Source organism: Nomascus leucogenys, chromosome 6, assembly GCF_006542625.1.
Source record: "Nomascus leucogenys isolate Asia chromosome 6, Asia_NLE_v1, whole genome shotgun sequence".
Classification (NCBI taxonomy): Eukaryota; Metazoa; Chordata; class Mammalia; order Primates; family Hylobatidae; genus Nomascus; species Nomascus leucogenys.
Window position 1 is genome coordinate 58,610,237 of NC_044386.1, and position 17,347 is coordinate 58,627,583.

General features: G+C 41.0%; 1 protein-coding gene across 4 annotated transcripts in view; it reads left to right on the top strand.

Moving 5' to 3' along the window:
* The window catches only part of TTBK2 (tau tubulin kinase 2), a 182,220-nt gene extending 165,962 nt beyond the window's left edge, over window positions 1–16,258 (top strand). For all 4 annotated transcript variants that reach the window (XM_003266784.4, XM_030814219.1, XM_030814220.1 and 1 more), the window contains 2 exons: window positions 2,018–3,291; window positions 8,982–16,258. In XM_003266784.4, coding sequence (XP_003266832.2) covers window positions 2,018–3,291; window positions 8,982–9,444 — 1,737 coding nt within the window. In that variant the 3' untranslated portion in view covers window positions 9,445–16,258. The remainder of the gene's footprint in view (window positions 1–2,017; window positions 3,292–8,981) is intronic.
* The last annotated feature ends 1,089 nt before the right edge of the window (window positions 16,259–17,347 follow it).

Consider the following 17,347-nt stretch of genomic DNA (forward strand, 5'->3'; position numbering starts at 1 on the left):
TGGGATTACAGGTACAGGCCACCATGCTTGGCTCATATATATTTTCTATGTATAAAATTGCCACTCTTTTTTTTATACCATATGTATGTACACATTTATATCCTGAATCTAAAATGAGTTAGTCTCAGAACTGTAGAAATTAACCCTAGCTTCAATCTCAGAAGACCAATGGAGTTTTTTGTTTGTTTTGTTTTGAGACAGAGTGTCGCTCTGTTGCCCAGGCTCGAGTGCAGTGGCACGATCTTGGCTCATTGCAACCTCTGCCTCCCAGGTTCAAGCCATTCTCCTGCCTCAGCCTCCCGAGTAGCTGGTATTACAGGCACCCGCCATCACCCCCAGCTAATTTTTGTATTTTTAGTAGAGACAGGGTTTCACCGTGTTGGCCAGGCTAGTCTCGAACTCCTGACCTCAGATGATCCGCTCACTTCAGCCTCCCAAAGTGCTGGGATTACAGGCGTGAGCTATGGCACTCGGCCTGGAGTATTATTCTTATAGCACTGCTGTGTTCATTTTGACTAATGTACTTAGAATTACATATAATAATTAGGTGACCGGTTTTTTTGTTTTGTTTGTTTGTTTGTTTTTTTGAGACAGGGTCCAGCAGTCTGGCTCTGTTGCACAGGCTGGAGTACAGTGGCATGATCTTGGCTCACTGCATCCTCCGCCTCCCAGGTTCAAGCAATTTTCCCACCTCAGCCTCCTGAGAAGCTGAGATTATAGGCGCCCACCACCATACCTGGCTACTTGGGAGGCTGAGGCAGGGAGAATCACGTAAACCCAGGAGGCAGAGGTTGCAGTGAGCCAAGATTGCGCCATTGTACTCCAGCCTGGGCGACAGAGCAAGACAACATCTCATTAAAAAAAAATAATAATAAAATAAAAAATTGGCCAGGTGTGGTGGCTTACACCTTTAATCCAAGCGCTTTGGGAGGCCAAGGCAGATGGATCACTTGAGCTCAGGAGTTCGAGACCAGCCTGGGCAACAGGTGACACCCCATCTCTACAAAAATGCAAAAATTAGCCAGATGTGGGGGTGCATGCTGTAGTCCCAGCTACTCGGGAGGCTGAGGTGGGAGGATCACTTGAGCCTGGAAAGCAGAGGTTGCAGTAAGCCAAGATCACACCACTACACTTCAGTCTGGGTGACACAGTGACTGTGTCTCAAAAAAAGAAAAAAAAAAAAACATTAGAGAAATCATGAAACATTAGTAAATACCTCTGTATGTCTTTACTTGTAGGAATATATAATCATAGTATTTAATAGAATTTATGGAAAACAACAAAATGCATTAAAATTTGGAGTTTTTCAATGAACAATTATTTGCCAATAATTTTTTCCTATAATCCTGTATCTGGATTCTGGCAGGAAATAGATGGCATACTCAAAGGGACTTGGAGAGAATTTAATGTAAGGAATTTTTTACAGATGTATGGGCAGAGTTAAGAGAGCCAGTGGGACCAGCAACAGAGGGAGCCATTCCTACCATGAGTCCTGAAAGGGGAGTAGAAGTGGGTGTTCGCAGAACTTGGCGAGGGTAGTAGCTGAGAGAGAGGCCATAAGAAGGGAGCTGTGGCCAGGATAGTGGAATGTAGCTGTCACCAGTGCCACAGTCCTCAGTGGGGAAGCAAGGAGAATCGTGACCCAGCCCTCTCTTTCCTCTAACCTTCTGATTGCCTGCTGGTGCCATCCATTGAGCAGATCTAACCACAAATCAGAAAGGCAGGAAACCCAGGTGGTGCAGTCTGTAGAAATTAGTCTTCCAGGGCATACAGCACACCAAAGAAGGGGCAGGGATAAACCTACAGGGAGAGACTGTTCTGCACAGTTTCTGAGTAGGGTAGGTTGAGTATCTTTCATTGTTATTCAGAATTGTTCATTTTTCTTATAAGTTGGGCAGACCTGGTTAACATCTGTGTTCTTCCTATAAATTAGAATTTGAGGTATTAAATCTCAAAGCATGCATCTTTATTGATATTTTACATAATTGCATTTTAATTTTTTCTTCCCCTTCTCCAGATTACAATTCCTAGACCTTCTGTGGCATCTACACAGTCAACTTCAGGAAGCTTTCACTATGGTCAGCAGCCAGAGAAGAAAGATCTTCAGCCCATGGAGCCCACTGTGGAACTTTACTCTCCAAGGGAAAACTTCTCTGGCTTGGTTGTGACAGAGGGTGAACCTCCTAGTGGAGGAAGCAGAACAGATTTGGGGCTTCAGATAGATCACACTGGTCGTGACATGTTACCCAACATTAGAGAAAGTAACAAATCTCAAGACCTGGGACCAAAAGAACTTCCTGATCATAACAGACTGGTTGTGAGAGAATTTGAAAATCTCCCTGGGGAAACTGAAGAGAAAAGCATCCTTTTAGAGTCAGATAATGAAGATGAGAAGTTAAGTAGAGGGCAGCATTGTATTGAGATCTCCTCTCTCCCAGGAGATTTGGTAATTGTGGAAAAGGATCACTCAGCTACTACTGAACCTCTTGATGTGACAAAAACACAGACTTTTAGTGTGGTGCCAAATCAAGACAAAAATAATGAGATAATGAAGCTTCTGACAGTTGGAACTTCAGAAATTTCTTCCAGAGACATTGACCCACATGTTGAAGGTCAGATAGGCCAAGTGGCAGAAATGCAAAAAAATAAGATATCTAAGGATGATGACATCATGAGTGAAGACTTGCCGGGTCATCAAGGAGACCTCTCTACTTTTTTGCACCAAGAGGGCAAGAGAGAGAAAATCACCCCTAGAAATGGAGAACTATTTCATTGTGTTTCAGAGAATGAACATGGTGCCCCAACCCGGAAGGATATGGTTAGGTCATCCTTTGTAACTAGACACAGCCGAATCCCTGTTTTAGCACAAGAGATAGACTCAACTTTGGAATCATCCTCTCCAGTTTCTGCAAAAGAAAAGCTCCTCCAAAAGAAAGCCTATCAGCCAGACCTAGTCAAGCTTCTGGTGGAAAAAAGACAATTCAAGTCCTTCCTTGGCGACCTCTCAAGTGCCTCTGATAAATTGCTAGAGGAGAAATTAGCTACTGTTCCTGCTCCCTTTTGTGAGGAGGAAGTGCTCACTCCCTTTTCAAGACTGACAGTAGATTCTCACCTGAGTAGGTCAGCTGAAGATAGCTTTCTGTCACCCATCATCTCCCAGTCTAGAAAGAGCAAGATTCCAAGGCCAGTTTCATGGGTCAACACAGATCAAGTCAATAGCTCAACTTCATCTCAGTTCTTTCCTCGGCCACCACCAGGAAAGCCACCTACAAGGCCTGGAGTAGAAGCCAGGTAATGCTGTATGCTCTCCCTATGTTAAGTGTGTAACACCATTTCTATATCTGCTTTATTGTAGTCCACCAATGGCATCATTTCTGTGTTGCCCCCTTCTCAGTTTCTTTCTTTCCTGCCTTTCCCAGGCCTTACAGCCTAGTGCAGTGGAAGTAATCAGATTGATCCAGGTTAATTATTTTTTCCAATTTATTGTGGTAAAATACACATAACATAAAATTTAGCATTTTAACTTTTGTTTTGTTTGTTTTTGAGACAGAGTCTCGCTCTGTCATGCAGGCTGGAGTGGAGTAACTCAATCTCAGCTCACTGCAACCTCTGCATCCTGGGAGATTCTCTCGTGCCTCAGCCACCCAAGTAGCTAGGATTACAGGCACTTGCCACCACACCAGGTTATTTATTTTATTTTTTTTAAACTAGAGACAGGGTTTCACTATGTTGGGCAGGCTGGTCTCAAACTCCTGGCCCCAAGTGATCCACCTGCCTCGGCCTCCCAAATTGCTGGGATTACAGGCTTGAGCCACTGTGCCCAGCTGTATCTTAATCATTTTTAAGTGTACAGTTCAGTGGTATTAAGTACATTCACATTGTTGTGTTACACTTAATATTCTAAAGTTATAACACTTTCATTTGGATTTATATCAGCTTAACTTCAATATCATGCAAAAACTCTGCTCCTTTCAGTCTCCATCTCCACTCCTTTCAGCTGTTGATGTTACAAAATTACATCTTTATACATTGTGTGTTCAAACACATAAACTAATAATTTTTAAAATGCATTAATCTCTTAAATTATGTAAAAAAAGTGGAGTTTTAATTGTCCATGTGTTTGCCTTTATTAATATCTTTATTTCTTCATGTGGCTTGAAGTTCCTGTGTGGCGTCCTTTCATTTCAACCTACAGGACTGTCTTTAGCATTTCGTGCAAGGCAGGTCTGGTGGTAACAAACTCCCTTAGCTTTTATCTGAGAATGTCTTAATTACTCCCTCATTTTCGAAGGACAGTTTTGCCAGATATAGGATTCTTAGCTGACAGTTCTTTTAGTATTTTAAAAGAAGTACTTTAAAGTACTAAAGTACTTCCAGCCTCAATGTTTCTGATGAGAAGTGTTCTGATAATTTTTTTGAGAATCTCAAGATTCTCTGTCTTTGTCTTTTGACAGTTTGATTATAATGTGTCTCATTGTGGGTCTCTGAGTTCATCCTACTTCGAGTTTGTTGAGCTTCTGGGATGTTGTATATTCATATCTCTTATGACTTTTGGGGAGTTTGCAGCCATTTTTTTTTTTTAAGTATTCTCTCTGCCTCTTTCTCTTTTCTCCTTCTGGAACTCCCACAGTGTGCATGCAGGTCTGCTTGATGGCCCCACAGGCCCTTTACTCTCTGTTTACTTTTCTTTACTCCCTTTTTTTTCTGTACCTCAGACTCAATACTTTCCATTGTCCTGTCTTCAAGTTTGCTGATTTTTTCTTCTGCCTGCTCAAATCTGCTTTTGAATTCGTCTAGTGAATTTTTTATTTTAGTGATTGTACTTTTCAGTTCCAAATTTTTTTTGGTTCTTGTTAGGTTTTGTGTCTCTTATTTATATTTCCATTTTGTTCATACATTGTTTTCTTGACTTTCTCCATGTCTTCTTTAGTTCTTCAAGCATCCTTAAGACAGTTGTTTCAAAGTCTTTGTCTAGTAGATTTGCCATCAGGTCTTTTTCAGGTACAATTTCTGTTGATATATTTTTTTCTCCTTGGAATGGACCATACTTTCCTGTTTCTGTGTATGTTTTTTGATTTTTTTTGTTGAAAATTGGATATTTGAATCTAATAATGTGGTAACTCTGAAAATAAGATTTTCCCCTTTCTTCGGGATTTGCTGTGGGTTGTTTTTGTTTCTTTTTGTTTTTGAGACAGGGTCTCACTCTGTCACCCAGGCTGGAGTGCAGTGGAATAATCATGACTTATTGCAGCCTCTAACTCCTGGGCTCAAGTGATCCTCCTGCCTCAGCTTCCTGAGTAGCTGGAACTACAGGTGCATGCCAGCACACCTAGCTAATTTGTTTGTTTGTTTTTTGATGGTTGTAGACTGTCTCTGTGCTGAGGACCAGCCTGAGATGTAAACCTAAGGTCTCAGACCTTTTCTAAGCCTGTACTTTTTCCTGGCTAAGCATAGTAGCTTTCTGATTTCCCCAGTATATGTGGTTGGTTTTGAATATACAAGTCTTTAATATCTGGCTCCAAAGAAGGGAAAAAAGAAAAATGAGGGAAGGAAAAAAAGAGGACTGGCCCCTTTAATCCCCTAGCAGTCACTTCAGCCAGAGGAGAACCAGTTTGTAACAATGGGGAAAAATGAAGAGTTACTACCTACCTCTTTCTCTGCTCTTCTGTGATCAGAAGCAGCAATGAGTAATCAGAGCACAGATCCCCAGTAATTGGAGGACAGGGTTCTTTTTGCCCACCTGATTCTTGTAAGCTGTGTGCAAACTGCTCCAGAAATAAGTGCACAGCTGCCTGCCATGGGGCCGGGAATAGGGGATGGGTAGCTATTACTGCACTAAAATCTGAAATAGACTAAAATTAACGGTAATTGACAGTCCAAGCCTTCTCCTGGAAGTTGCAAGCCTTCGGTAGACTCCAGATTTCCAAGATAATTACATCAGACAGATTCTGCCAGTGCAGTTGCCTAGGTGGGGAGACAGATTCCTAGTGCTTCCTACTCTACTGTCTTCCCAGAATCTTCTCTGATCCAGGTTAATTTTTGGCTCTCCCACTTTCTAGCAGTAAGAACCTCCATTTCCTCATCTATGGAATGGGCAAAATATTTGCTTAATAGTTTTGGGAGAATGAAACAAAGCCACATACATCTAGGACTTGGTACATTGCTTAGCATGTAATAAAGATTATGTCTGTCTCCAGTTGCATTTTGATGATCAGCAATTTTCTAGCTTTGTTCAGTCAGAATCCCATTATGTCCCATAATGCCATTATGATGTCAAATGCTAGTGAAGAATACATTGTCTATGATTTGATAAATGGACCCTGGTAACAGTGCTGTTTATCTTGATTATAATGAATTAAACCAAAAAAATCCTATAGATTTCCCTAGGTCTGATGTTATATACAACCATACTTAGTAAAGATACTGCTTTAGTATCTACTGCATGCTATACTTTTTATTTAAATATTATCATGATATATTTGACCACACAATGTTTATATTTTGAGGAAGAGGGGAAAATATTGTGAGGTGGTAAACCAGTGAAGAGTGCTTTCCAGGGCCAAATGTGGTGGCTCACACCTGTAATCCCAGCACTTTGGGAGGCTGAGGCAGGCAGATTGCTTGAGCCCAGGAGTTTGAGACCAGCCTGGGCAACATGGTGAAACCTCATCTCTACAAGAATTAGCCAGGCACGGGTGCTACACAGCTGTATTCCCAGCTACTTGGGAGGCTGAGGTGGGAGGATCCTTCTATGAGTTGTTGTCTGTGTTCATGTCAAAACATTCTATTGGGTTACTTTTTTTTTTTTCTTTTGAGACGGAATCTTGCTCTGTCGCCTAGGCAGGAGTGCAGTGGTGCGATCCCGGCTCACTGCAACCTCTGCCTCTCAAGTTCAAGTGATTCCCCTGCCTCAGCCTCCTGAGTAGCTGGGATTACAGGCACCTGCCACCACGCCCAGCTAATTTTTTGTATTTTAGTAGAGATGGGGTTTCGCCATGTTGGCCGGGCTGATCTTGAACTCCCGACCTCAAGCTATCCACTCACCTCAACCCCCCAAAGTGCTGGGATTACAGGTGTGAGCCACCATGCCCTGGGTTACTTTCTGTAACTAACCCCCTTCTCTGCAAATTATATTGAAGATATTTTATCCTAGTCTGAAGTTTAACTTGAGTTGTAGTGCCTTTTGTTTGAAAGAAAAGTTTAGTGTTCATGGAACTGAACATTTTTTATTGTTTTATATCATGCATAGGAAGGTCCTTCAACCCTAATATTTTTTTAAAAGGTAGTAATTTCCAGTACCCTTATAGTTTTTTGCTTTGTGTATAAATTTATTGTCGCTCTAAAGTGTATCATTATATATGATGTGAAGTTTTTTTCCAAGTAGTTAGTGATATCGCAGTACTCATTTCCCATAGAAACGTGGGGATCTTTTTGGATTCAGTGCTCTGTTCCGTTCATTTGTCTATTCCTTTGCTATATACTTTCCATTACCATAGTTTTATTATTAGAGGGGCCCTAGGGTCCTTCTCACTACATAATTTGGCATTGCCACTAAAATATATTGTAGACTGCTTTATAGCAGGCCCTCCCCACCCCAGGGCTGCACGGCAGGAGGCATTACCGCCTAAGCCCCGCCTCCTATCAGATCAGCAGTGGCATCAGATTCCCATAGGAGCGTGAACCCTCTTGTGAACTGCACATGGGAGGGATCTAGGTCTTGCGCTCCTTATGAGAATCTAATTAATGACTGATGATCTGGGGTGGAACACTTTCATCCTGAAACCATCCTTGCCCCTCCTCCCCCCCGTCGTGGAAAAATTGTCTTCCACGAAACTGGTCCTTGGTGCTAAAAAGGTTGGGGACCACTGCTTTGTAGTTTATAAAAACACTTTTATATGTTCCATTTTCTTTGATTCTTAGGCCAAACCAGAAAGACATTTAGGACAAAGAAGACATTTGCTATTCATATGAATACTTGTAGAATTCTGAGGCCCAAGGGCCGGGGTGCTACAGTTCATGCTTGTAATCCCAGCACTTTGGGAGGCTGAGACAGGAGGATCGCTGGAGCTCAGGAGTTTGACACCAGCCTGGGCAATGTGGCAAAACTGTCTCTACACAAAATACAAAAATTAGCCAGGCATGCCCTACAGGTGCATACCTGTCATCCCAGCTACTCAGGAGGCTGAGGTGGGAGGACTGCATGAGCCCAGGAGGTCGAGACTACAGTGAGCTGTGATCATCCCACTGCACTTCAGCCTGAGTGACAGAGCAAGACCCTGTTGCAAAAAAAAAAAAAATCCGAGGCCCAAGCTCAGTTGCTAGTATGGGGTGGGCAGTCAGTTCCAGCGTCCACCCTCCTTAATCCCAGACTATTGACAGGAATAGAAACTGAGGTCCACAGAAATCAATGACTACTCTTTTCTCTTGGAAATTATTAAATGAGTGGAATGTGTATTTATCTGTAGTTCCTCCTCTTGCTGAGTGTAGTTCATGTTGAAGACTTAGGGGTGACAGATCCTTGGCAGAAAAAAGAAAATTAAAAAAAAAAAAACACTTACATTGTGGGATTTTGTGTTTGTAGGATTCCTGTCCTAACATCCTTACACAATATGGTTTACTGTCTGTCTTATGTGCTAACATGCTAGAGACAGTTAAATTCATCTGAAAATTAGCAGAATAAACATGGCATAGGAGGAAGGGAACGAATACCATTTAAGGGGTTCTTCATGGCAGGTGTTCATCTACGTACTTGGGTTACTACCCTTGGTCTGTTCAGTGACCCTGTGAAATAGACAGTATTCCCATTGAAAGCAGGGAGAGATTAAAGAATTTGTCCAGGGTCATACAACTAGTATATGACAGAGTAACCCTGTATCCTGTTAGTCTATTTTCTGATTTCTACACATTCACATTATGATTTTGGGACATTGTGACGTTTTAGGCACACTTGAATTAAAATATATTTTCTCTGTTCTTTTAAGGCTACGCAGATATAAAGTCCTAGGGAGTAGTAACTCCGACTCAGACCTTTTCTCCCGCCTGGCCCAAATTCTTCAAAATGGATCTCAGAAACCCCGGAGCACTACTCAGTGCAAGAGTCCAGGATCTCCTCACAATCCAAAAACACCACCCAAGAGTCCAGTTGTCCCTCGCAGGAGTCCCAGTGCCTCTCCTCGAAGCTCATCCTTGCCTCGCACGTCTAGTTCCTCACCATCTAGGGCTGGACGGCCCCACCATGACCAGAGGAGTTCATCCCCACATCTGGGGAGAAGCAAGTCACCTCCCAGCCACTCAGGATCTTCCTCCTCCAGGAGGTCCTGCCAACAGGAGCATTGCAAACCCAGCAAGAATGGCCTGAAAGGATCCGGCAGCCTCCACCACCACTCAGCCAGCACTAAAACCCCCCCAGGGAAGAGTAAGCCAGCCAGTAAACTCAGCAGATAGGAGCCAGGCTGCATCTCTTTGAAAGGTGTGAGATCTTCCTCCTAAACCTGATGCATGTGTGTCCCTGTACTGTCTATGTAAAGAAAATCAGTGTTGATCTTCACTTGCAAAAGAAAGTAACATGATCAATTATTTATAGGAAGACAAAAATACATGATAAGGAATTACCTAAGGCAGGCAACAAGTAGATTAGGAATCAATGTCTTTGTACAAGAAGGAAAAATAGAGCAAAAATCCAAGGGGGAGAAACTCATTAAAATGAGCTCTCATTTTTTAAGCTGCCTTTGAAACAAAAGAGTTGAGGATAGGAGATAGAATGGAATTTTAGGGGGGTTGCCTAATTTTTTTAAGCCTCAACTCAAAGATTATATAGCAAAAGTGAAACTTCTTGTTTGTTATTTTCATTCAAAACTTTCCCACCCTGGAGAGTCATTGATCAGATATTAGATTATGTAAGAAGTCTGTTGCCAGGGAGCCAGTACTCATGTATATTTGGCTTGTGTGTTTATTTTGTGTATTGAGAATGAACACCTTTACTTTGCCTCATTCTTAGTACCCTCCCTGGAGTTCAGATTTTTTTTTACAGTTTAGTATGTCTCATCTGATTCAATCTCTCTGCTTTTATTTTATGGTCCTAGTTGTACTGTCAAATCCAATTACTTTTTTTTAGGTCCCTGATTTTTTTTTTTTTAGAGCAACAGTTCTTAACATACTACATTTTTATTATGAAAAATAAGAAACTTAAGTAAAGGAAAGAAAAGTCTAACTAGAGCTATTTTCCAGGCTTTAGTGTTTCGGGAGAGAAAGAAAGTGTGGGGTAATAGCCTTCAAGATAGAAGATGTCCCTTCATCCCTGTTAAGTGTCCTCCTTTAGAAACTTGAGTAGAAGGAAAACTGACCAGAGTAGACTGCTTCCTTAAGTCTTCTGGGTTCCAACTGTTTGTAATATCAGCCTCCAAGATGATACGAGGGAAGCACAATGCTTTGGACTGTGACTTGAGATTTAGAAATAAATTAGATATATTATTGAGGCTTAGAATCCTCAAACTTTGTATTTTATACATTTAGCCAATAAGGAATTAATATCTGGGGCAATAAATTTAGGCAAATATTTCTTTTTTAATGTTTTGTTACCTGCTTCTCCTGTGTTTCAGTTCAACATTTGGGCTTCTTGGCCTGATTTTCATACAATCTCAATTTACGAAGCTATAAAGAGGAAGATATTTGTTCTAATCTCACTCTTCTAATAGGAATCAGGCAAAATGAAAGTCTACCAGACTTTTAAAATGGGCTGTTTTTATACTCTCTAGGTGTTTTGTGTTGTAAAGACCTTATTAAGGTCAGGTAAATTGGTCTGCTTGCTGTTGAAATTTGCCTTCTAGCAAACATCTGTGCTTTCTGTTTGACCTTGTATTTGCTGCCAAACCTAATACAGTTGAATTGGGAAACAAAAAAAAGGAAAGAAATACATTTCCTCCCCAAGTGAACATCTTCTAATGCTGCATCAAAGCTGCCCTGAAGCTGCACTGAACTTCTCTTGTTCTCTTTGTCTGTGTTGAGCTTTTTAAAAAAACAAACTCAAAACACTATTGAGGCATATAACGTCTCTTATAAGAAATGTAGCATAGTGTGGAATCTTAATTTCTCTCCAGTTTCAAACACTACAGAGGAATGCAATAGATAAGACATATTTGCTGTTTATCTAAAGCAACTGTAATATTGGAAGACCAGTCCTTCTGTATTATATTGTATAATAGTTGCTATAACACTACTTGCATGTCTTCATGGTAAATTATATAAATATTTATAAATATAGAGAGAGACATATCCTTATATAGACTCATTCTTTGTTATTCTCCATTTGTAATTTCGAGATCACAGATGGCGAAATTCCTTTTCTATTGTGTGCCTCATGTACACTTGGGCCTTGCCTATCTTCATTTTCTGAAACTATGTTCTTGGCATGTGACACCTCAGAGTCTTCTTGCCTTCCCTGTGTACAATGCAAGGGTGGAAAGTATTTAACAAGCCACGATAGGTTAATTTTCATTTCAAAAATATTTTAATAGGGAAAAAATTACAGGGACATGCTTGTAATACTGGTTCAAAGATTTGTCATGTTAATCACACAGTTCTCTCCTTATAGTTAGAGTGGATAAACTGGGATGATAATGGTGAGTCTGATAGATTTTTAAAACATTTCTTAAAAAATGCCATTCTACTTTCCTCTTTTCATCTCACTTTTTTTGCAGGGCGTTGGGGGAATAATGAAGAAATTATCATATTTCTGTTGCATTAGCTAAATTGTGCTAAAAGTAGCTAGCTTTAAATCCCGACCCCCTTTAGTCGGAAATATGCTAGTAGTAATCATTGGAAAAGCTGATGTGGCTACAACTGTGGTACGTGTGTGTGATTTTATTTCTTATTGGCATTTCTCTGCTGGCAGTTGGAACTGACAGTGATGGGAATGTGGCAACTGAATGTTTTCTCTCTTTCTTGGTTCCTTCCATTTTTATCTCAACTTTTCCAGTGTGTTATCCCCTTTTCTAAATGGCATTGACAAACTCATCAAGATCCAGAGATAAACAGTCTCATCGTGTAAGAATATTTTATTTTGCATGTAGAGGAAAGAATTAACCAAAGACATTTTTGCTCTGATACTTTCAAAAGAAAACAGACTATTTATATTATAAGTGGTATCAATAGGTCTGCTTGTAAGTATTGTCCTATGTGGAGATTTACTTTGTGGTTTTTACACACATAGTTTGTGCTTTTAGATGTCTCTCAGGTGAAAAATAGAAGTTGGCAGCCCTGAGCAAGCACCTGTGACACAGGGATTTTTATTTTAGTTTTAAAGTATGATATAGAGAATGAGGTTTTTGGTTGGATTTGGTTTGGTTGTGTTTTTTAGTTCTTTATTTTTTATTTGGGGGTTCTCTTAGTGATGGCATATTTCAGGTTTCAGTAACATAGATCAAGTAATTTTAAACCAGTTTGGTTATTCTACCTAAGATAAGGGACATGGCTATTAAGGTCAAGCCAAACTATACTAAAAGTAGTATAGGGCAGCAGTTAAAATTATCTTTTGAAAATCAAGTATTACCTGGTTTCTTCTGTCACAACAGAATAGCTGGTTACCTAGTCAGTCACAGTTGCCCTTGCCTTCCCTTGTTAGTCCCTGGAGGTACTTGAGTGGAACAGAAGGCAGAATTAGCAACAGCTCAATCACTTTAGGTAGCGTTTCTCCTGAATTCTGCTGCCAAATCCCCAGGGTATATGGATTGGTTGAAATAGTAAAATCACACATAGTGATTTCTTGCACAGCGTAGAGGCGTTTAATTTTAGTGTATAGTGAACAAAGAAGGAAAACTGGGTCATATAAAATTTAACCTTAAAACACAGATTATAAATATCTTTGAATGTTAAGCCCTAGGCAGACAGGCACTCTCATTCTTAACTCTGGTATGCAAGCTGGCCTTGCTGATAGTGGCATAGTCACATTAACTGTTTTTTAAGTTGCATGTTGAGACGTGAATGTTTTTTGTAAAAGTTGCCAAGTTAGTCGAGTCCTAAATAAGTAGCAAAATGGTAACTGAGACCCACTGTAGTCATTACTCGCTTTATATTATTTGCTTTCAAATACTAAAACCTCAGCTGCTAATTCAGTGCTCTAGGTGTGCAGTGTCTCCTTCCCTTGGCTCCTGGCCATGTAGGGAACTTGAGGTTCTTCAGTATCTTCAGAGATTCCTTCCAGGCCACATATTTTTTATGCTAATATTTCTATAGTTGCATTCAGTCTACAAGGAGAAAGTGTACATTGGTGCGTGTTTTATAAACCCAGACACAGATAGCTAAAACCATTAGTTTTTCTATACCCAAGAGCTTTGAATTAAAAACAAATCTTTTTTTTTTCCCAAGAGCAGACAATTCTACATTCCTAACATAACATTAGGAATTGGTGATACAAGAAGCAGGATCCAGAATTCAGAACGATTTAGTGAGACTCGGGGGAAAAAAATGCATTTTCCCCTGGCTGTTTGAAAATTTATTTATTTGTAGATAAGTCTAGATTTGGTCTTGGAGATCAAAGTATTTTATATTTTAAAAACTTATTCTTTATATTGATCAAAACATGGCATATGTTAGAGAACCACGTCTTCTGTCATGTTTATGTATTTTGGAATTAAGTTGTTTGCATTCACTTTCAAAATCTGCCCATTTCTGTTTATGTGCACTTACCACAGATGTGTCAGGACTTTGCCTCAGGGAGAGGTACTTTAGCACCTGTGTCAGTGAGGAGATGGAGTGGTTGACAAGTGCTGTTGCACTGTGTAACTTGGGGTTTGGCTCTGTGGACAGTATATTAGCAGAATGATACCACACAAAAGTATTACAGGATTAAGGCATGTAACTTCTATGGTAGTCCTTATGTATCAGCATATACCCAAGTTCAGAAACCACAGGTGCATTTTTAGACCTTTACTTAGAGAACTAAAGGCAGTTCCAACCATCAGCCCATATGGCGGTATTAATGCATGAAAACCCTCAGAGGGTGTGGGACATCCTACTTCCCTGTCCTCATGTAGAATTCTGCTGTGTGCCTTGAGGATAAGAAAGTAGAATGGAAACTCATCCTATCATTGAGTATTCTCAATATTTTGGCCTTCCCTCTGGGAATTATGAGAAATTCAACAAAGTCTCAGAAACCTTCAGAATCCATTGCCCAACACTGCTAGAAAAACTGTAGGAGGTACATGGAGAATTCCTATAGTTCTTAGGTAAGTCCAAGACATGGCACAGGGATCCCTATCCACATAAAGGGGAATCTGGATGCTGCACACCTCAATTCTGAGAAATCCCTGACTGAACATGGAATTATGACAGTAAAGTTTTGGTCCTTTAGTTTTCTAGAGCAGCTCACAGAAATTTTAAAAAGTAAAACAAGGCCAGGCGCAGTGGCTCACACCTGTAATTCCAGCACTTTGGGAGGCCGAGGCGGGCAGATCACGAGGTGAGGAGATCGAGACCATCCTGGCTCACAGGGTGAAACCCCATCTCTACTGAAAATACAAAAAATTAGCCGGGCATGGTGGCGGGCGCCCGTAGTCCCAGCTACTCAGAAGGCTGAGGCAGGAGAATTGCTTGAACCTGGGAGGCAGAAGATTACAGTAAGCCAAGATCGCATCACTGCACTCCAGCCTGGGCGACAGAGCGACACTCCATCTAAAAAAAAAAAAAAAAAAGTAAAACAAAAATAAAGTCTGTGCCCATTAAGACGTCTTCTAATTCATTTGTGATTGTCTGCTCCTACTTAAAAAAATATTTAAGCTTGATGTTTAATTATTCCCTTTCAGCAAATTTGGATCAGAAAATTAAAGTATGTGACAAGATCAGGTCACTTGAATTTCCACACAATCTCAAGACACTGAATAGCAAAAAAGTAACAGTAATGATTAGCATATTTCCTTAGACTTTGCTGGATCTTTGGTCTTAAGGTAACATGTAAAAGTAGTGAAGCCTTTCCTTTCATGGCCCTGTGCAACGTAACGGTTTTCTGCCTCCTCTTCAGCTGGAAGCGTTAGTGGTAGTATGGGCACAGAATGTAGGTACACTGGTGATGCTGACCATGCCTCCCAGGTACCCTGGCTCTGGGTTCCTTGACCTAGGGAACAAGATTGGATGAGGCAGATCTTTGAGCCCATGTGACTGTAGAATTTGCTGATGACATAATTTTACAATAACAATGGATAGGAATTTTACCTCTTTTTTTATTAGTTTAATATTATTTAATATTATATACATGAGTGTTCACTTGCCTAATTAAAAACATTGAGTAAACCAAGTTTTTATATAGACTACCCTTGCCATATGATGTTCTTTTTCTCTAATAATATGCAGTTTAAATCCTGAGGAATCCATGCCCAGCATTTCACCACATCTGGGCTCTGTGTGGGCATTCATCACTCGCCTACAAGGGGTAAACAAGGCTACCAGAACTTGAATTTGACTTATAGGGAGCTACCCAGAAAGGGGAAAGCCCTTGGGACTTTTTCCAAAACAATCTTCTCTTTGAACTGTTCATCAGACAAAGTAGTCCACTGAGGTGAAAAAGCTTTCAGAAATACAAAGATGGGAAGATAAAGGTAACACTGGCCCACTTGGGACTTTGACATTGGATTGGGTGGACTGAATAAACACAGCCTAGATGGCCTGGGCTTGAGCCTCGCTTACTTCTCCCTGATACATAGTTCCTGGTCCACCTTCTGACCCTTTTTCTAAAATAGCCAGTGTCTATTTCACTAGGCCATTTACTTACAAGTTCCCAGCTTTTAGGGAAAAAAGAGGGAGGGGGGAGCATCTAGTTTTGAATTAGATATACATCTTAGAAGTAATGAGCTATTGGCAGCTGTTAAATCAGATTCAGACACAAACCAGAATTCTTTCTTGTTGAGCAAGACCAATGAGTTAGATGACTTTAATAATTCCACTTTTCTCTCCCTCTCTTCTCCTCTTCCTGAAATCAGAGAGATGAGAAACTACTCTTTGAAATACCTCCAGAGGCGTTTTATTGTGTTCCTTTCCGCTCCAAGCAGCTCCCTTTATACAATTTTGCTCAGGCAACCAAGGACAGAGTATCGGCAGAAACATGGAGTGCTTTTGTATAGGCCACCTGTACATAAAAGTGTAATTATTTATTTAATTTTCCCATTTGTATCATATTAAAGCTTTGTACAGTGTTTTAAGTTCTGTTTTAAAATTATTTTGTATTTTATTTTTATAACCTAGTAATAAAATATTCATTCCGCATGCAAAATCTCGTTCTATTTGTGTGATGGTCTGGATTTCAAAAGTGGAAACTACTATTTTTCTAATTTAATAAAGTTATTGAATACACCAGATGTTACAAGATCAACGGGGAGCAGACAGCGTTACTGTAAATGCAGTACCACATCTAGAAGTTCCCTAGAAAAAGCAGCCCAGTACTGAATAGAAGGTAGGTGTTAAGTGTCCCTGCAGGTGAAAACCAGGGTGCAAGGATGTTAGGAGATGTTTTCCTGTAATAAAATTAAAATATTAAAAGCTCCTTTTTAGTCCATTATTCTGTCTGGCTGGAGGTACTTTTTCCTTCTCCATAGGAAATGCCCCTTCTACCACTAGAGAGATTCCTGCACTCCCACCCTCATCCTTCCGCCTGTAACCTTCCTTTGAACCAGAGGAACTCTCAGGAGGCATTCACAATGGCACTGCCTCACCCCTCCTGGTTTGGTTTGACCTGGAATGTTCGTGCCATCTGTTTTTCTCCACCTGGATTCCCTTGCTTGATTTCTCACTAAGCAGCAACCTCCAAAATGCTCTTTCAGGTTTTTTTGTTTTGTTTTTGAGATAGAGTCTCGCTCTGTCACCCAGGCTGGAGTGCAGTGGTGTGATCTTGGCTCACTGCAACCTCCACCTTCCAGGTTCAAGTGATTCTCCTGCCTCAGCCTCCCGAGTAGCTGGGACCACAGGCGCGTGCCATCACGCCCAGTTAGTTCTGGTATTTTTAGTAGAGACACGGTTTCACCGTGTTGGCAAGGATGGTCTCCATCTCTTGACCTCGTGATCCACCCACCTCTGCCTCCAACTGCATTCCAGCCCGGGGGCGACAGAGCTAGACTCCATCTCAAAATAAAGGAGATTAAGAAATTACTCAGGCCGAGCATGGTGGCCCACGCCTATAATCCCAGCACTTTGGATCTGCCGGCCCCTCCCCGCCAAAACATTAGCTGGGCTATAGCCCTAGGGAGTCTGAGTCGAGAGGGTTGCTTGAGCCCAGGAGGCCAAGGCTGCAGTGAGCCGTGCTCACGCCACTGCACTCCAGCCTGGGCCCAGCCTGGGCAACAGAGCAAGACCCTGTCTCAAAACA